Source organism: Sminthopsis crassicaudata, chromosome 3 (assembly GCF_048593235.1).
Source record: "Sminthopsis crassicaudata isolate SCR6 chromosome 3, ASM4859323v1, whole genome shotgun sequence".
NCBI lineage: Eukaryota > Metazoa > Chordata > Mammalia > Dasyuromorphia > Dasyuridae > Sminthopsis > Sminthopsis crassicaudata.
In genome coordinates, this window is record NC_133619.1 from 453,893,703 (window position 1) to 453,909,686 (window position 15,984).

Below are 15,984 nucleotides of genomic sequence, written 5' to 3' on the forward strand. Positions count from 1 at the left end.
AAACTCTTCATAAATTGGATTCTCTCCTATTTTCCCAGTGTTGCACAATACTTCCTTCCACTGTCTATGGTATCCAGCCATACTTGTCTCCATTCTATTCCTCAAATAGGATAGTACATCAGCTGTCTCCATGCTTTTGCACTAGCTGACTACTCCATGCTTGAAACACTTTCCATTCTAACCTCTACTTCAGTGTCTGGGTTCTTTTAAGACTCAGCTCAATCTTTTCAGAATCTTTCTATTGCTAGTGGCTTCTTTTCTACGGTTCCCATACATCTACTCTGTATCTTCTATGTACTGATTATTATGCATAGTGTCACCCCCCATAGAATGTAAACCCCTTAAAGGCAAGAACAGTTCTTATTTCTTTGCTTTTGTTTCAGAGCTTAGCATAAAGCTTGGAAATAGCATTTACTTAATATATTCTTATTGATTGATTGATCTGGAGTTCTTAGTTTCCTCATGGATAAAATACTGGAGTTTGTTTTAAACAAGATGATGTCAAGGTGCCTTTTAAATCTATAATTATATGATTCTTTTTAAAATCAATCAATAAACATTTATTAAGCTCCAACTATTAGCAAAGCACTGTGCTAGCCAAATAACTCCATCACTTTCTTAAGTATGATCAACAAAACAATAAATTAAGCCCTAATTTGTAGTATTTGCTGGTTTCCAAAAGATAAATTCTCACACTCAAATTTTATCATAAGTTTGAGAGTCATAGGAATTGGTTCCAGGAAATACCTCATCTCCTTCACTTCTTGTTGTTCAATCCATGTACTACTTTTTGTGACCATCAAACTATAACAATGCCCTTCTGTCCTCCATTCTCTCTCAAATTCTATCTAAGCTTATGTTCATTGTTTCCATGATGCTATCTATCTTATTCTCTGCCACCTTAGTTTTTTTTCCCCTGGATTTATATGATTATGTGATTCTAAGACTTCTTAAATATCACTAAGGAAAGAATAAAGAAATCTGTAATACATGTGCATTGTTCCCATTGAGGTACACATGCCATGAAGGACATTCTGTTATCTTCATAGACAGTTTCTACTGGTCTTGGCAGGAACACAGAGAAAGATTTTTTTAAGTGAAGTTTTCAGGTAGGTTTTTAAAAATATATTATCTCCACTCTGTTCTTTTTAGTTCTCTTCTCCCTTTCATTAGCATTTGTACATCATCTTCCATCACTACTGCTTGAATCCATACTAAATTCAAGTAATCATTGTAACCCTCCTGCTTTCCACACTTTTCCCTTTTATAAAATAGTAATTTTATTTCATGATTTATGTTTATATATCATAACTGATTGATCATAATTGATACTCATGGATTACCACAATCAGCAATTTCCATTTTGAAGCAAGTAGGAGGCATTCTATTGTTGAAGTTGAAAAGAGGGGACCCCAAAAGTCCCAGCCCTGTGTCATGCCATATCTCAAAAGAATTTGAAGGCTTGAACTCTTCTCCTAGTCAAAGGGCAAGGTTTATTAAAAGCAATGTGACACCATTACAGAGTGGACTAAATTCTAAGTAGAATCCAGTAAGAATGAAGCAAGGAGATACACTTGTACAGCTTTCAATCATAGATTATGTTAATTCTATGACTGGAGGGTAAGACTAGGAAGTAATCTCCAAATGAATTAAAGATCGTATTCAGATAGATTGGGTGTGCTTTCTGAAGCAGATTCTAAAGCCAGAAGGCCAAGGACTTATTAAACAGAAGCCCCAGGATCAGGGGACCCCAAAATCACATTACATTACTGTAAAGGTCTGGAACTCTTGAGTCAATGCACTGGGGTCGGGCAATGGAGCACTTGAGGCTAATTACTGATTGGACAATACTCTATAAGAATATGCTTGGAAAATGGCCCTTCCCACTATCCTGTGCTGGCCCAATCATTTGGTGTATACTGAGAATTGTGGGAGGGACTAGGACGTGCAGTGAGACTAGCCAGGGTCACTTCTTTAGGAGAGAGGAAAAGGTGAGGTCACAGAGATTCTACATGTCCATTGTATAGCTAAAGACTAAGAATAAAAACTTTTACTTATCCTGACTCAGGCTGGTTCTAAGGTACCCAAGGTGCTAATGAGGTCACCGCATTTGGTGCCCAACGGGTGTCCAAGGATCCTAATTTCACTGAAGAAGCCCTCAGGGACCAGAAAATAGGGTGAATATTTTAATAGACAAATAAGGAACTCACTTTGTTAAGGGCTAAACTAGTAACCTTTTCTAGCTGAAATGGGGCAGATATTAGGAAAAGATTCTTCCTCACCCCCACCCCCACCTGCATCCCCAACCCCACCCCTAAGGAGATCTACAGGAAGCATAGAAAGAGACAGGGTTTAATTATGACTTGGGAGCAGATTGATGGATTTGTGGATACATTAGAATGCACATTCCCTTGGATCTTCAGTGAAGAAGATATAAGAGCAGATAATTGGAAACTAGGAGGAGATCAACTTTGTGAATATTATAATGATAATGGTTCTGATTCAATTTCCAAAGAAACATTCTATACATACTACATAATACAATCAACCTTAAAGAATCCTGCAAGTTGTAGAAAAAAGAAAAATTTTCAGAACAGTCAGATGAGGAAGTGTGAGGGAAAAAGAGGAAGACAAAGAATAGATTAATGGCAATATCGCCAGAGGGCATGTGGAGTTAAGTGAGGATGAAGGGCATGGTGAAGGATGTGGTGAAGAGCATGGTGATTCTCACTCTGACCAGGCAGCTTCAACCCCACCTTAACTGGAACTGGTTCTTGACCCACCTTCCCAGATGTAGGGAGGAAGAGTAGTAGGAGGGGCAGTGATATCACCAGCATTTCCCCCCCAGCAATCACTTCCTCCTATGACTAGATTGCAAAAGGCACTACTTAAAGCCCACAGAGGAAAGCCAGGATTTAGCTGATTTGAAAATCAATATGTATCCCAGGATTCAACAGTTTAACTCTTCAGGTCAAGAAAGTAAAAGATACACTCCTTTTGATCTAGAAATCCTCAAAGATCTGAAAAAGGCTTGCTCTCTTTATGGGGCTACATCAGCTTATGTCAAGATGTTATTACAGAATTTGGCTTATGAAGTCTTAACCCCTAGGGACTGGAAATCTATAGCAAGGACATGCTTAGAACTTGGACAAAACTTGTTGTGTCTTTCTGCATATAGTGAACTCTGTAAGATACAAGCCCAGCAAAATAGTCATAGTGTAGTTAATACTCCAATCACCTGTGACCAACTAACAGGTATAGATTCTTATGCAGACATTTCAGTACAGATTAATTACCCCTTAGCCGCATATGAGCAAATTGCTGCTGCTGTTATCAAAACATGGGCTTTTCTCCCCAATAAAAACAACAAGGGTGAGGCCTTCACAAAAATTGCACAAGGGCCAAATGAACCTTTAGCTGATTTTCTGGGACATTTGCAGACAGCAGTCATATGAACTAATGGTGAAAATGCAGTAACAGACATTATGATCAGGCAACTAGCTAAAGAAAATGCTAATGAGGTTTGTAGAAAAGTTATACTAGGATTACACTAGGATGCTCCATTAGAGGAGATCATAAGATGCTGTTCCACAATGGGCACAAATATCTTTTATAGCCAAGCTATGATGCAAACTTCCCAAGATCTGAACAAGGGAAGACAGAGTCCCTTTTGGCAAGGGACTTCCAGAGAGACTCCTCAATGCTTTCAATGTGGTAAAGTAGGGCATCTGAAAACTCAGTGTTGGTATAGAGACAGAATGAGAAAATAGGGTGGGAGAACAAGACCTAATACTTCCATTGAGCATCAGAATGTAGACTGATTCCGGGAAATGGGATGAGGGGCCCAGCCCCAGGGCCCAAGGCAAAAAATACTTAGGAGAAAGGGATTACACAACTAATCAGCCAGGAAGCAGATGCGAGAAAGGGATTACAATTGGGGAGAATAGAGTTGTGTGCAGCTTGGACAACTGAGATATCCCTTGGAGAGGTGAAATCTGTTCTTCTCCAGCCCATGAATCCCTTGTCTCCAGGCAGGGTAGGCTTGACCATTTCATCTCCTGAGAGTACTTAACAAAACAGGTTCCATCCATACACTGATGTGGGAAACTGGGGAATATGTAGATAATATCTCAGTCACTAACACAGGTAGACAAATAGTAGGGAAATAGTAGCATCGGGTTTATTGATACAGACCTCTAATAAGCAATCTGGTGACAGTTACCCACGTTCTGACTCCAAGCAGCAAAACCCAGGAATATACTGGAAAGCAGCTCTGACAGCTGACCAACCTATGCTCACCATCTATATAAATGGCATACCATTAGAAGGACTGGTGGACACAGGTGCAGATTGCACAGTCATTAGAGTTGCCAACTGTCCCAGTCACTTGCCAAAGACTAAGGCAGACACCTACATGTCTGGGGTAGAAGGATCAATAGCAGCTGAAGTTAGTGCTACCCCTTTGAGATGGATATTTGAAGGTGAAACAGGAGTTTTTACTCCTTTTATAGTTGAAAAAATCCCCATCAATCTGTGGGGAAGAGACATTTTACAACAATTAGGGTTAAAAATGAGTACTTCGGTTTTTTAGACAGGGCTGCTGTTGAAGGCCTGCCAACACTTTCACCTGTTCCTATCCAATGGAAAACTGATACATCAGTTTGGATAGAACAGTGGCCCTTCGGTAGTGATAAAATTCAGGCCTTATTAAGCATAGTATAGGAGCAACTTGACCAAGGACACTTATAATCTTCTCTAAGTCCTCCCCAGTATTTGTTATAAAAAAGAAATCTGGAAAATGGAGGATGTTGACTGATTTAAGAAAGGTAAATGAACATATGGAAACTATGGGAACTCTTCAGCCTGGACTTCCATCTCCCTCAGTTGCCTAGAGAATGGCCTCTTTGGGTTATAGACATGAAGGATTGTTTCTATTCTATCCCTCTAGATAAGGAGGATATGAAAAGATTTGGCCTTTTCACTGCCCAGTGTTAACTTAGCTAAGCCTTATAAAAGATATGAATGGACAGTTTTGCCACAGGGAATGAAAAACAGCCCTACTATGTGCCAAATGTATGTTGCTGCTGCTCTTACTCCAGTAAGAAAAGCATTTCTAAAAGTAATGTTATTACATTACATGGGATATATTGGGATGTGCACCTGAGGAACAAATGTTACAAGCATGTCTATAAAAAACCATGGAAACACTAAGGAACTACAAATTGCACACAACTCCAGAAAAAATTCAAAGACATGCTCCTTTTCAATATTTAGGATATGGAGTATACCCTAAAGTACTTACAGTACAAAAAGTTTCCTTAAGAACAGAGAAGCAAAACACCTTAAATGACTTCCAGAAATTGATAGGAGATATCCAATGGATGCATCCAGTGTTAAGTTTGACTACCTATCAATTGCAACCATTATATGACATTTTAAGGGAAGACAGTGTTTTAAACTCACCATGCCAGCTTACAAAAGAAGCTCAAGAGGCTTTGAGAGAAGTTGAACTGGCTTTATCCAATATGGTTGAAAGAATCACTCAAAAACCCTTGGAAATATCAGTTTTTGCTACACAAGAGGTACCCATAGCAGTCCTTTATCAAGGAGACAGTGTGATAGAGTGGGTGAACCTCCCAGCACAAGCAGAACAAAGCCTTACTCCTTACCCAGTGCTTGTGGCTAGAATATTAGTAAAGGCCACTAAGCGAGCAGTACAATTATCTGGGATAAGACCTGTCAAGATATAAACCTTTTATACTAATGCACAAATTAATGTATGCTGTGAAACCATCCCAGAGTGGCAGATTTTATTAGCCTTGGCTCCAAATTTTACACATGGGTCTCCATTAAAGATAACCAGAGTATTACATAATTGGTGATGGATTCTTGAAGAAAAGGTTTCTAAAGTTCCTCTTAAAGGACCAACTATCTTTACAGATGTATCCAAACATAATATTTGCACTGTATACTTTCATGTATACTCTTTATTATAGAGTAGTCAGAACTCCTTTTCAGTCCACTCAGCAGAATGAATTATATGCAATCATTTTAGCTTTTACTTATTATCTGCGAGATATAAATATATCTGATTCAGCCTATTCAGTAGGTGTGGTACAAAGAATTGCCACAGCCCAAATAAAATTTGTAGCCTCCAATATATATCAGCTCTTTAAAGAACTTCAAGAGCAAGTGAGAAAGCATCCAGGTAAGATTTATATTTTACATGTCCACTCTCATAGTGGACTTCCAGGTCCTATTTTTGGTGCTAATTCAAAGGCAGATAGCCTTTTAACCATGTTAGCCAATATTTCTTTATTTCAAGAAGCCCAAGAATCTCATTTTAAATATCATCAGGTTGCTCGAGCTCTACATTTACAATTTGGAATAAGAAGAGAGGAAGCTAGGAGCATAGTAAAAGCCTGTACAGCTTGCCTTCCTTTCCACAATCCAACACTCCCTCCAGGGAAGAACCCTCATGGTTTGAGACCCAATGAAATTTGGCAAATGGATATGACCCATTATAAATCTTTTGGTCATCTGCCTTTTATCCATGTTGTGGTAGACACCTTTTCAGGATTTAGTTTTGCAATACCAGCAGCAAAAGAGATAGCCCGAGTGGTCACTGAATTCTTTATACAAGCATTTGCAATTATGGGTGTGCCACAAGCAATAAAAACAGACAATGGACCTGCATATACTTCTAAACATTTTGTACATTTTTGTGCACAGTATAAGATTTTACATACCACTGGCATACCTTTTAATCCTTAAGGATAGGCAATAGTAGAGAGGAGAAACAGAGATAGATGCTCCTCCAAAAACAAAAGAATGGGGGAGCCACAGGTAACCCTAGAGAACTTCTAAATCTAGCTCTTTATACTTATACTTCTTGATTTTTGACAAAGATGCACTGGCTCCAGCAACAGGTTTTATAACCCATTGGAAGGGTAGTGTCCAGTGTGAGCAGCTCCACTATTTTTAGATAATTGCCAGGTGATGTGGAGAAACCCAGAAAGTAATGAATGGAAGGGACCAGATAGGTTAACTGCTTGGGGGAAAGGGTTTGCTTGTATCTCTACAGATGGAGAAGGAATCAGATGGGTGCCAACTTATTCACCTTGTCCATTGGAGAGAGATGGAGCAGACCCTTGAAATGAAGGAGAAGACCCAAGAAACATCAGGTGGTTCCATTACTGACTGTGCCCACCACTGAAAGCATGGCAATTATGGCATTTGACTCATGGACATCAAGAATTGCTGGACTTCAAAATCCTTAGGAATCATTGGAATCCTGAGACATGTAAAGATTGTTGTAGGACTTGAAAACCCTCAGGAATCATTGGATTTTCTGAGAAATGATAAGACTGTTGTAGGACTTCAAAATCTGCAGGAATAATTGGATTCCCTGACACATAAAAAACTATTGCTGGACTTCAAAAACTTGTGGGGATCATTGGATTCCCTGACATATGAAGCAATGGACAATAGATTGGTTTTGGACTATCTGTTGGCTGCTGAAGGTGTATGTGTGATTGTTGTTTATATACCCTCCTTCTAGGACTTCTGGAAATCTTTTACAACACCATGTTGATTCATATTGTTTGTTATATCACTACTTGCATGTACAATTCATCTTTGTTACACCACATTGAGCCTGCACTGGCTGTGGGGGAGTCATCACTAATAGCCTGTGTGTTATTGCTATGTGCTTGTGTAATACCTCCCATGCTGATGGGTTTGTGCATACCTGTTTCTAATAAGACCCTTCAGCCCAGAAATCTCCTAGCAATCCCCACTTCCCTTTGGTGCTTTTCATCTCCCTTTCTGAGATGTCAGGGAGGGCGTGGTTACCTCCTTTTGGGAGTTCTCACCTCCCTGATAAGTCAGGGATAGTGTGACCACCTGTGTTCTAAAACAAAAGAAAGTGGGAGATATAAAGGGCTGAAAGTCTTGAGTCAATGCACTGAGGTCGGACAATTGAGCACTTGAGACTAATTACTGATTGGACAATATTCTATAAGAATATGCTTGGAAAATAGCCCTTTCCACTATCCTTGCTGGCTCAATTGTTTGGTGTATATGTGGGAGGGACTAGGAGGTGCAGTGAGACTAGCCAGGGTCACTTCTTTGGGAGAGAGGAGAGGTGAAGTTGCAGAGATCCTACATGTCCACTGTACCGCTAAAGACCAAGAATAAAGACTTTTGCTTATCCTGACTCCGGCTGGTTCTAAGGTACCCATGGTGCTGATGTGGTTGCCACACATTACTATGATGAGAGATGGAATTTTCTGCTTGGGTCCCACATTATAGCTTCAGTTGAGATGAAATTGCCTTTATCCAGTCTAAATGCAAGATTTTTTTTTTTTTTTTTTAAAGATTCCAATATAATTTGCTTCACTCTCAATCTTATATATTTTAAAATATTATGCAGAAAAGGAATCACTATAGGTTTCTTCCAAAGACAACTAAAACAAAGGAAAATGTTAAAAACTGGGAAAGAAGGTTCAGAAGATAACTTGGGTATCTTCACCCAACATCCTTTTTCCTCCTTCCTTTCCTTTTCATCTTTAATTCTAATGCCCCCCTTTTTTCTGTTCTCTTTCATTTCCCCCTAGGAATTCATCCCTGGTTTTGGATTCCATTCTTTCAATATAGTGATTTTGTAGTATCTGCTGGGAGGGAATTATCTCTGTCAAGTATTGCAAAACCTAAAGGTCCAATATAATCTTATAAATAAATAAATTTATAATCATATGAAATTGATTAATGCTAATTATAATAGAATAGGGGTCCAATGGACTGTTTTTTAATAAGAAAACAACTACTTGATTCTTACTTTTGTTTTTTTTTGGAGGGATGAATGATCTTTTGCTTTCAGAAGGATCAAAAATTGTTAACTAGGAGTTGAACTCAAAATAAGAATAGACATATTAGAGATTACTTAGTCACTAGTTAGTTAAAAGAATTCAAATATGTAAATGGAGACTTAGAGAAGTTAAATGATTTGCCTAGTGCCATAAAGATTAGCAGTCAAGATTTTGAACCCAAGTCCTGACTCCTTAAGCCACTTTTAAAAGATATCAATCAATAAACATCTATTAAAGGCTTATATGGTGGGAATATAATGAAAATAAAAATAAAAAAGTGAAATCCTTGCCTTCCAAGAGCTTCCATTTTAATGGAAGAGATTACCCACACATGATATTGTCATTTCAGTTTTGTCCAACTCCCCATTTAAAGTTTTCTTTGGGTAAAGATACTTAAAAGTTTTGCCTTTTCCAGTTTATTTTATTGATGACAGACTAAGAGGGTTAATTGATTTGCTCATGGTCTTACAACTAGTATGTGGCTGAGGCTGATTTGACCTCAGGAACATAAATCTTGATGGCTCCCAGCCAACAGCTCTATCCACTTTACTGACTAATACTCTCTACATACTGAGGATATACAAACAATATATGCAAAATAAGTCATGGAAATTATTTTTCAGAATTGAATGGACAAGTGACCCTATGTGTCTAGGATTGAGTAGTGTCAGCTCACATCTGAAGGTTTGAGACAAAAAGTCTGTCTTGCTCTTTGTGTGTGTGTGTAAGCTAAGAAGCTAAGTGCCAAGTAGAGTAGGAATGGACAAGTGAAGGTAATTCTGAAGAAACGGTTGCTACCATTGCCCATCCTCTTCTGCCGTCCATATTCAACTCTTCCGCGTAGTCTGGGACATAGAAATCTGGTTTTCAGGTCACTCATCTAGTATGTGAAATACAGAACTCGAAGCCAATTGACTCCCATTCCGGCCCTTTATTCTGTAATTCTGACAGTCTCTAAGTTACTTTTTTATTACCCCCCAAAAAGAAATTGGACGTTTCCTCCCCTTTCCGACTTCTAATCTCCGCCTTAATTAAGATAAGACCTCCCTCGGCCAGTTTCTTAGTTCAATTCAAGTAATCTTTATTAAGTACCTACTATTTGAAAGGCTCTTTTTGTTGACCCTGAAGAGGCAAGTCAAGCCCTAAACACTGCCCCTGCCCCTAAGGCATATGGGGATAAATTGTTTATTCCAGATAAATAAGATAACTTGTATTTAGAGGATTAAACAGAAAAAAATATTCAGAAAAAGCTTCCGGTTGTTTGGTGGCGGCATTGCTAATCCTGGAAGGATTGAAGAATTCCCAGAAGCCTAGGTGTGCAGGGAATTGCATCCTACTTATAGGGTGATGATCCAGGTCAAGCTAGACTGCGGAACTTTGAATTCACATAGTTCTTCTATGAGCTGGCTTGTTCCCTTTCTAAAGGTGCAGATCTCTTCACTCAGGTAGGGAGAAACATCTCTTTTCTCATCCACACACACGCAAATAGGCATTGGCTCCCGGACCATGCCCAAACTAACTCCCGACCCTAAAAGACTTTACCAGGGCCAAGCACCACCTCCTGGCAGGGGGAGGGGCTGGCCAGGAGGGCCCTTACTCGGTATCTGATCCCCTCTCTTTCCTCCAGAGGCACACAGCTGGAACCCTCCTTGCGGAAGGTGCAGCCCACGCCTCTCCCACAGGGCTCGCCTTGGTGCCCACAAACAGGGGCCCTCCGTCTGTCCCGGGGTGGAGTGAGGTTGGCAGGGAGTTGAGGGTAGAGATGAGGGTGGGGTGGGGGCGACCCACAGCTCTCTCCTCTGTCCCAGCGGCCGCCCAACTGCGAGTTCCTTGCAACCGCTGGGCGCCGGGACTGAGTTAACCGGAGTCTCAGCCCTTCCTTACTAATGTTTAACCCAGGGCTGGAAACTTGGGAACGACCTGTGACACCGCACCCGGAGAAACGAAAAACAGAACGCCCGCTTCTCATCTCTTAACTTTTGCTTTCTACCTTGGCTCAGGAAAGACCAGCTTGAGGGGTGTTCCCGACGATGAAGGTAAGTAAGCAATGGCATTGTCTTTCTTCAGCTCTTTATTTTTTTTGGGTCATTGTCCTTCCCCTTCATTGAAACTTGTTCGCCACGGAATCCAGGTTTCAGTGTATTTATGCTGTCTTTCTAGTCAGACGAGGGAAGGTGCCTGAGAATTTTTTGCACTCTTGGTTTTTTGTCCCAGAGGACTTTTTTTTGGGGGGGGGGGAAGTGTAGAGTGGGACTGGGGAACACTAGTAATAGGGTTATGTTAGCAAGATAGGAAATGCACATATAGTTTATCATACGTAGTAGTAGTAGATTTAGAGGTAAAAATTTTGTTTTCATTCAAATATATACCAAAGAAACAATTCTTATGCTTTCAAGTATATAAATAATCATTTTCCTAAGTCATAATCACATGCAGACTCTGGTATTAATATTTACAAGTGCCTGCCCCACTGGATTATTGTTCATAGTGTGAAGAGAGGATAGTAAGATGAACTAAGGAAGTCCACAAGTCTTACTTTCCATAACAGCTTTGACACTTGTTCCTTGATCACTCTGGGTCTCAGTTTCCTTGCCTATAAAATGTTGGGAGTTTAATTTATCTAATTTGAGAAGTTTGAGATCTCTTCTAGAGATCCTCAACTAAAACCTTCCTACAAACCCCTTTCTCTTCACAATCCCCTCCCTTTCCCCTCTTCCCCCCCCCAGCCTCCCCTCCAGATTAGCACGTGTCCAATTTACAAACAAATGTAGAGCTATCAATAATATATCATTCTAATTTTTGCCATCATTTCCTGGTTTTGCAGGCTGTTTGGGGTATCGCATTGTTGTTGGGGGCAGTTGCAGTCATTGTGTTAATAACGGTTCCAGCGGTTTTGCTGACCAAGAAAAGTAAGTCTGAAACCTTGGTCTTTAAAGTGATAAAATGTTGCTCTTTCTCTTCATAATTAAGAAATCAGCGAGGCTTTTGGAGAATTTAACTGGCAGATATTTAAAATTATTCCAAGGGTTGCAACTTCCACTGGCTTTTAGCTCTTGTAGGGTCTTAGTTGCCTACGAAATGCTTAGCTTTTGCACAGTATGAAACCTAGAGTAGTTTTTGTAACTGTCTATGTTGTGGACTGAGTCTTATCAAAACTTTGTATCTCCACTATGTTTAGTACTGGGCTTTGCTACCTGAAAGCACTTAATCTTTGTTGTTAGTACTCATAAAGCAATTGTTTAATGACTAAGTAACTTCTTTAGAAGGTAAAGTCCGAGAGTGCTGAGTATTTTTCCTTGGTGTGTAAATTCATTGTCTGAAATCTATGAGAATCTTGCCACATAAAAAGTGCTTAATACATGATTGCTGGAATTGATAGTAGCATTCTTTGCAAGGAAAAATTGCCGTAAAAGAAAATGATTTTGTAGATCCCAATCATAGCTAAATTGCTGTTCTATGAAGAATAGCAGAAGTAACTTCCCCTCCCCCATAAGATTTAAGGAAAAGGGAAGTAATTTAGTTTATTTCAAGGATGCTTGAAATATGAGGGTTTTTTTTTTTTTTTTAAGGCAAAAGAAAAGCATCTTTTTTAGTTGGGAGGGCTAGAAGGAACTACACAAAAAAACTGAACAATTTTATCATGTTAATACTGCTTATATGCCAATGTTTAGAATAGGGTATATCCATAGTATTATATAGATATCTGCTCAGTTAAAGCTGTCTTAGCTTGACTTTTGCTTTAAAATTCAGAAGCCAGAATTGAATAAGATGCATCATTTGCTCATAAAACCATTATTTTGAATTTTTTTCTTTGTCCAGACGGGTGATTTTATCTATGTGCAGATCTTTCCCTCCCCCCCCCACCTCTCTTTCTCTCTCTTTGTGTCTTTCTATCTTTCTCTGTCCCTTATCAATATAGACTAGTAAGTGCTCAGCAGTACTTTTAGTCTTAAAGAACTTTTGAGTCTATAATCTTAAAGAGCTAAAATACTGAGAAGTTAAGTGAGTGAAGGGATTACATATCATCCCCAAGAGTAGATTATGTATAGGTGTAGTGGATGGGGTATTTGGCTTCCATTAGGGAAAACATGAGTTTAACCTCTGTCCTTTAGGAAGGCTACCTGAAAGTTATTTAAACCTCCGTGTGCCTCAGATTATTCCTTAAAATTTACCATCAAATTCTTGAAGTGGTCCCTTCTATTCCTAGGATGGGTGGAGTATCAGAGGACTGAAACATGTGGTGACCTTTTACATAAAGTTTTGCTAGTCATCAGAGAATTTGAAATAAGAGTATCTAAACAGCTAAGTGGGCTCAGTTCAGATTCCATAATCATAGTTCAGAATTTTTTTCTGTAGTCCATGTAACTCTATTAAGGTAGTTTCTCACAGGTATGTTGTAACTACTATCAAATGGGGTCGTACCCACCAAGAAGGTTAAAGGCAAAATATTTGATAAGGCTTATCCTATTTACATTTATTGTATCTCTCCATCTTAGTTTCTCAGAAGCAGTGTCAGAAAGATATTGATTGTGTTAAGTTATAAAATAAATCAAAGTTGTGAGTTGAGGAATAAAGTATCTTTAATAGAGATAAAACCTGCCACATTGGGGGATGTCCCATGGATTTTCCCAATTAAAGAGATCCATAAAACAAGTTTTTAGGTGAAGTAACAAAGCCTAATCATGATATCCCAGCGGCTGGCCCTTGGCCATCTGGCTAAGGAAATCCACTTGATTCTGGCTGGTTTTTCCTTTTATGTATTAAATCCTAATGAAGGGGTAAAGACACTAAAAAGATAGCATCTTTCAGCTGGGTCCCTCCCACAGGCAAAATCCCTGGGGTTGGGAGCAGCATCTAGGTTCAGCTTAACCTAATCAAAAGTAAATATTTTAAAGATTATGGATGCAAAGACATAATTGAAATTCTGACTTTACAAGGATCATTTAGGAGAGTGACAGTCCATATTATATTGTTATTAACAAGTTCTGTCTTTATATTAACTTTTTTTAATCAATTATAAACTTTATACAGCAAAGATTGATTTTTTTTTTCTTCACAAAGTGAAACTTTATATACTTAAGTGAATAACACAAAAACGGGTCATTGTGGAAGAGAATGATAATTTTCATTGTCCATTTCTGTGAACTGCTACACATTAAATAGGAATATTAATGTACTTTGAGCTTAAAGGGAATATTCAGGATGCTTTCTAGTTCCCAGTTTCTGTCTTTTGATTAAGGGAGAGGTTGGGGATAGAGGAGGGCAGAAGAAAAAGGCTCAGGAATGCAACATTGCTATTAGATCAGAAATACTGGACCTAGGTTTTGCTTTAAGTAAAAATGTCAGCAGTTACTGAGACTGGAGAGTTATTTCCGGAGAAATTTCCTCTGCATTTTAAATCCAGGTTTGAAGGAAGTTACAAAGATACAGAGCTGGGAGAAATTAAAAAAAAATTATAAACAATAAACAAAGCTCTGGATTATGTGAAAAGCTAAGCACAAAACAGCTAAGAAGAAGCAATCAGAATGGCTTCTCCCTAGAGAGGTCTGTACATGTGGAGGTTAAGTTTGCTCACTTGAAGTGCTGACTTGGGCAGGACTGTGCAGGAACAGCTGGAATAGCATGATACAGAGACAGGGAATGAGAATACAGAGTTTGTTGTAAACTTATATAACATGATTTTAATGTTACTTAATTTTAGAATGAAATTTCCTCAAAGGCAGAAATTATGCATTATCTATACCATCTGCAACATTTATTTAAGAATTCTTGATTAAAAATCTGCTTCATAAAATTTTGGGAGGGTTAGCAGAAAAGTAGCCTTGTATGCCAATTCTTTAATGTCCCTAAAATTCAGTAATATGTATGGGAACCTGGATTCCTATTAAACTGTAGAAGTTTTATTGAGAAAGAATAATAGCAAACTATCTCATAGTGTAGTTTAATTCAAGAAAATTAATTTAATTTAAAATGTTATTGATATGTTTTGTTTTTAAATGACCCTCATTTTCCAATATATCTCTTCTCAAATACCCAATGAATTATCCTTGCTAACAAAAAATTAAAAAGTAGTTAAAGAAAACCAAGACAAGTTAGTAACTGCCCACTGAACTTGGGCTTTTTTTTACAGCGTTTGGTATTGATAGTCTGCCACTTCTGCAAAAAAAAGAAGGGAAGGATGGACATTTCCTTATTTTGGGGCCAAGCTTGGTCACCCATTATAATTACTCAACATTCAATTTCTTTCCTCTTTTTTTTTTCTATCCATTTCTACATTTATATAAAGCACCTATTATAGGTAAAACACTATGCTAGATCTTATGCTTATATGTCACTTATTTACAAAAGGTAAAGAAGTTGTTTTATTCTAATTTTGATATCATATAGTTGTAAATAAACATGTCCTATTTCTTTTATTTTCTCTACTTTAGTGTTCAGTTTCCTTAACAACTCTTAAAATTTCTCAATTTGAATAGGGAAACTGATGACCAGGATCTTTTTGGTGTCAATGAGAAAAATTTATATGAAGATTAAAATCAGAGAAAAGCAAACCAAACCAAAAAGAAAAAAAGTGATAGGATTTTTGAGGTTTATTTTAGAATGTCCAGGGAGGGGGACAATTCACATTTAAAAATCAATGTTAAATAAGTTCTTTGTAATTTTCAGAAGTTTTCTTTCTTTTCTTTCTTTGATTTTTATTTTTTAAAACAAAATAGATGTAGTCCTTCACAGATTAGTTATTTGAGTGCAGTGATGGTAAAATCATTAGCTTGAGTTCTCTATACCCATTTGGCTGTGTGTCCTTCACACACATCAACTATGCATTTTGCACAAATGTATTCCCCCCTCAAAAGACTTCAGGTGAAAGTCTGCGGTTATTCAGTTTGGGGAAAAAAGAAAAAAAAAAAACTGCTAGAAAAACAATTTTACAAACATCCTTCACCGGTGGTATTCAAACAGTTGAACTGAAAGAGGAAGAATCAGCAAATATGAACTTTTAAGTACGAAAATTATAGGTGGAAGTCACATAACTGGGGTGACTATGTATATTTTCTTTTTTAAAATATATTTTAATAGTTTTTATTTGCCAGATATATGCATGGGTAATTTTACA

General features: G+C 38.1%; 1 protein-coding gene across 2 annotated transcripts in view; it reads left to right on the forward strand.

Moving 5' to 3' along the window:
* Positions 1–10,489: 10,489 nt before the first annotated feature.
* Positions 10,490–15,984, forward strand: part of DPP4 (dipeptidyl peptidase 4) — a 97,592-nt gene continuing 92,097 nt past the window's right edge. Inside the window, exons 1-3 of one of the 2 annotated variants that reach the window (XM_074303283.1) lie at positions 10,496–10,608; positions 10,871–10,906; positions 11,695–11,779. In XM_074303283.1, coding sequence (XP_074159384.1) covers positions 10,901–10,906; positions 11,695–11,779 — 91 coding nt within the window. In that variant the 5' untranslated portion in view covers positions 10,496–10,608; positions 10,871–10,900. Of the gene's footprint in view, positions 10,907–11,694; positions 11,780–15,984 lie in introns of both variants that reach the window. The other variant, XM_074303282.1, reaches the window with a different exon arrangement.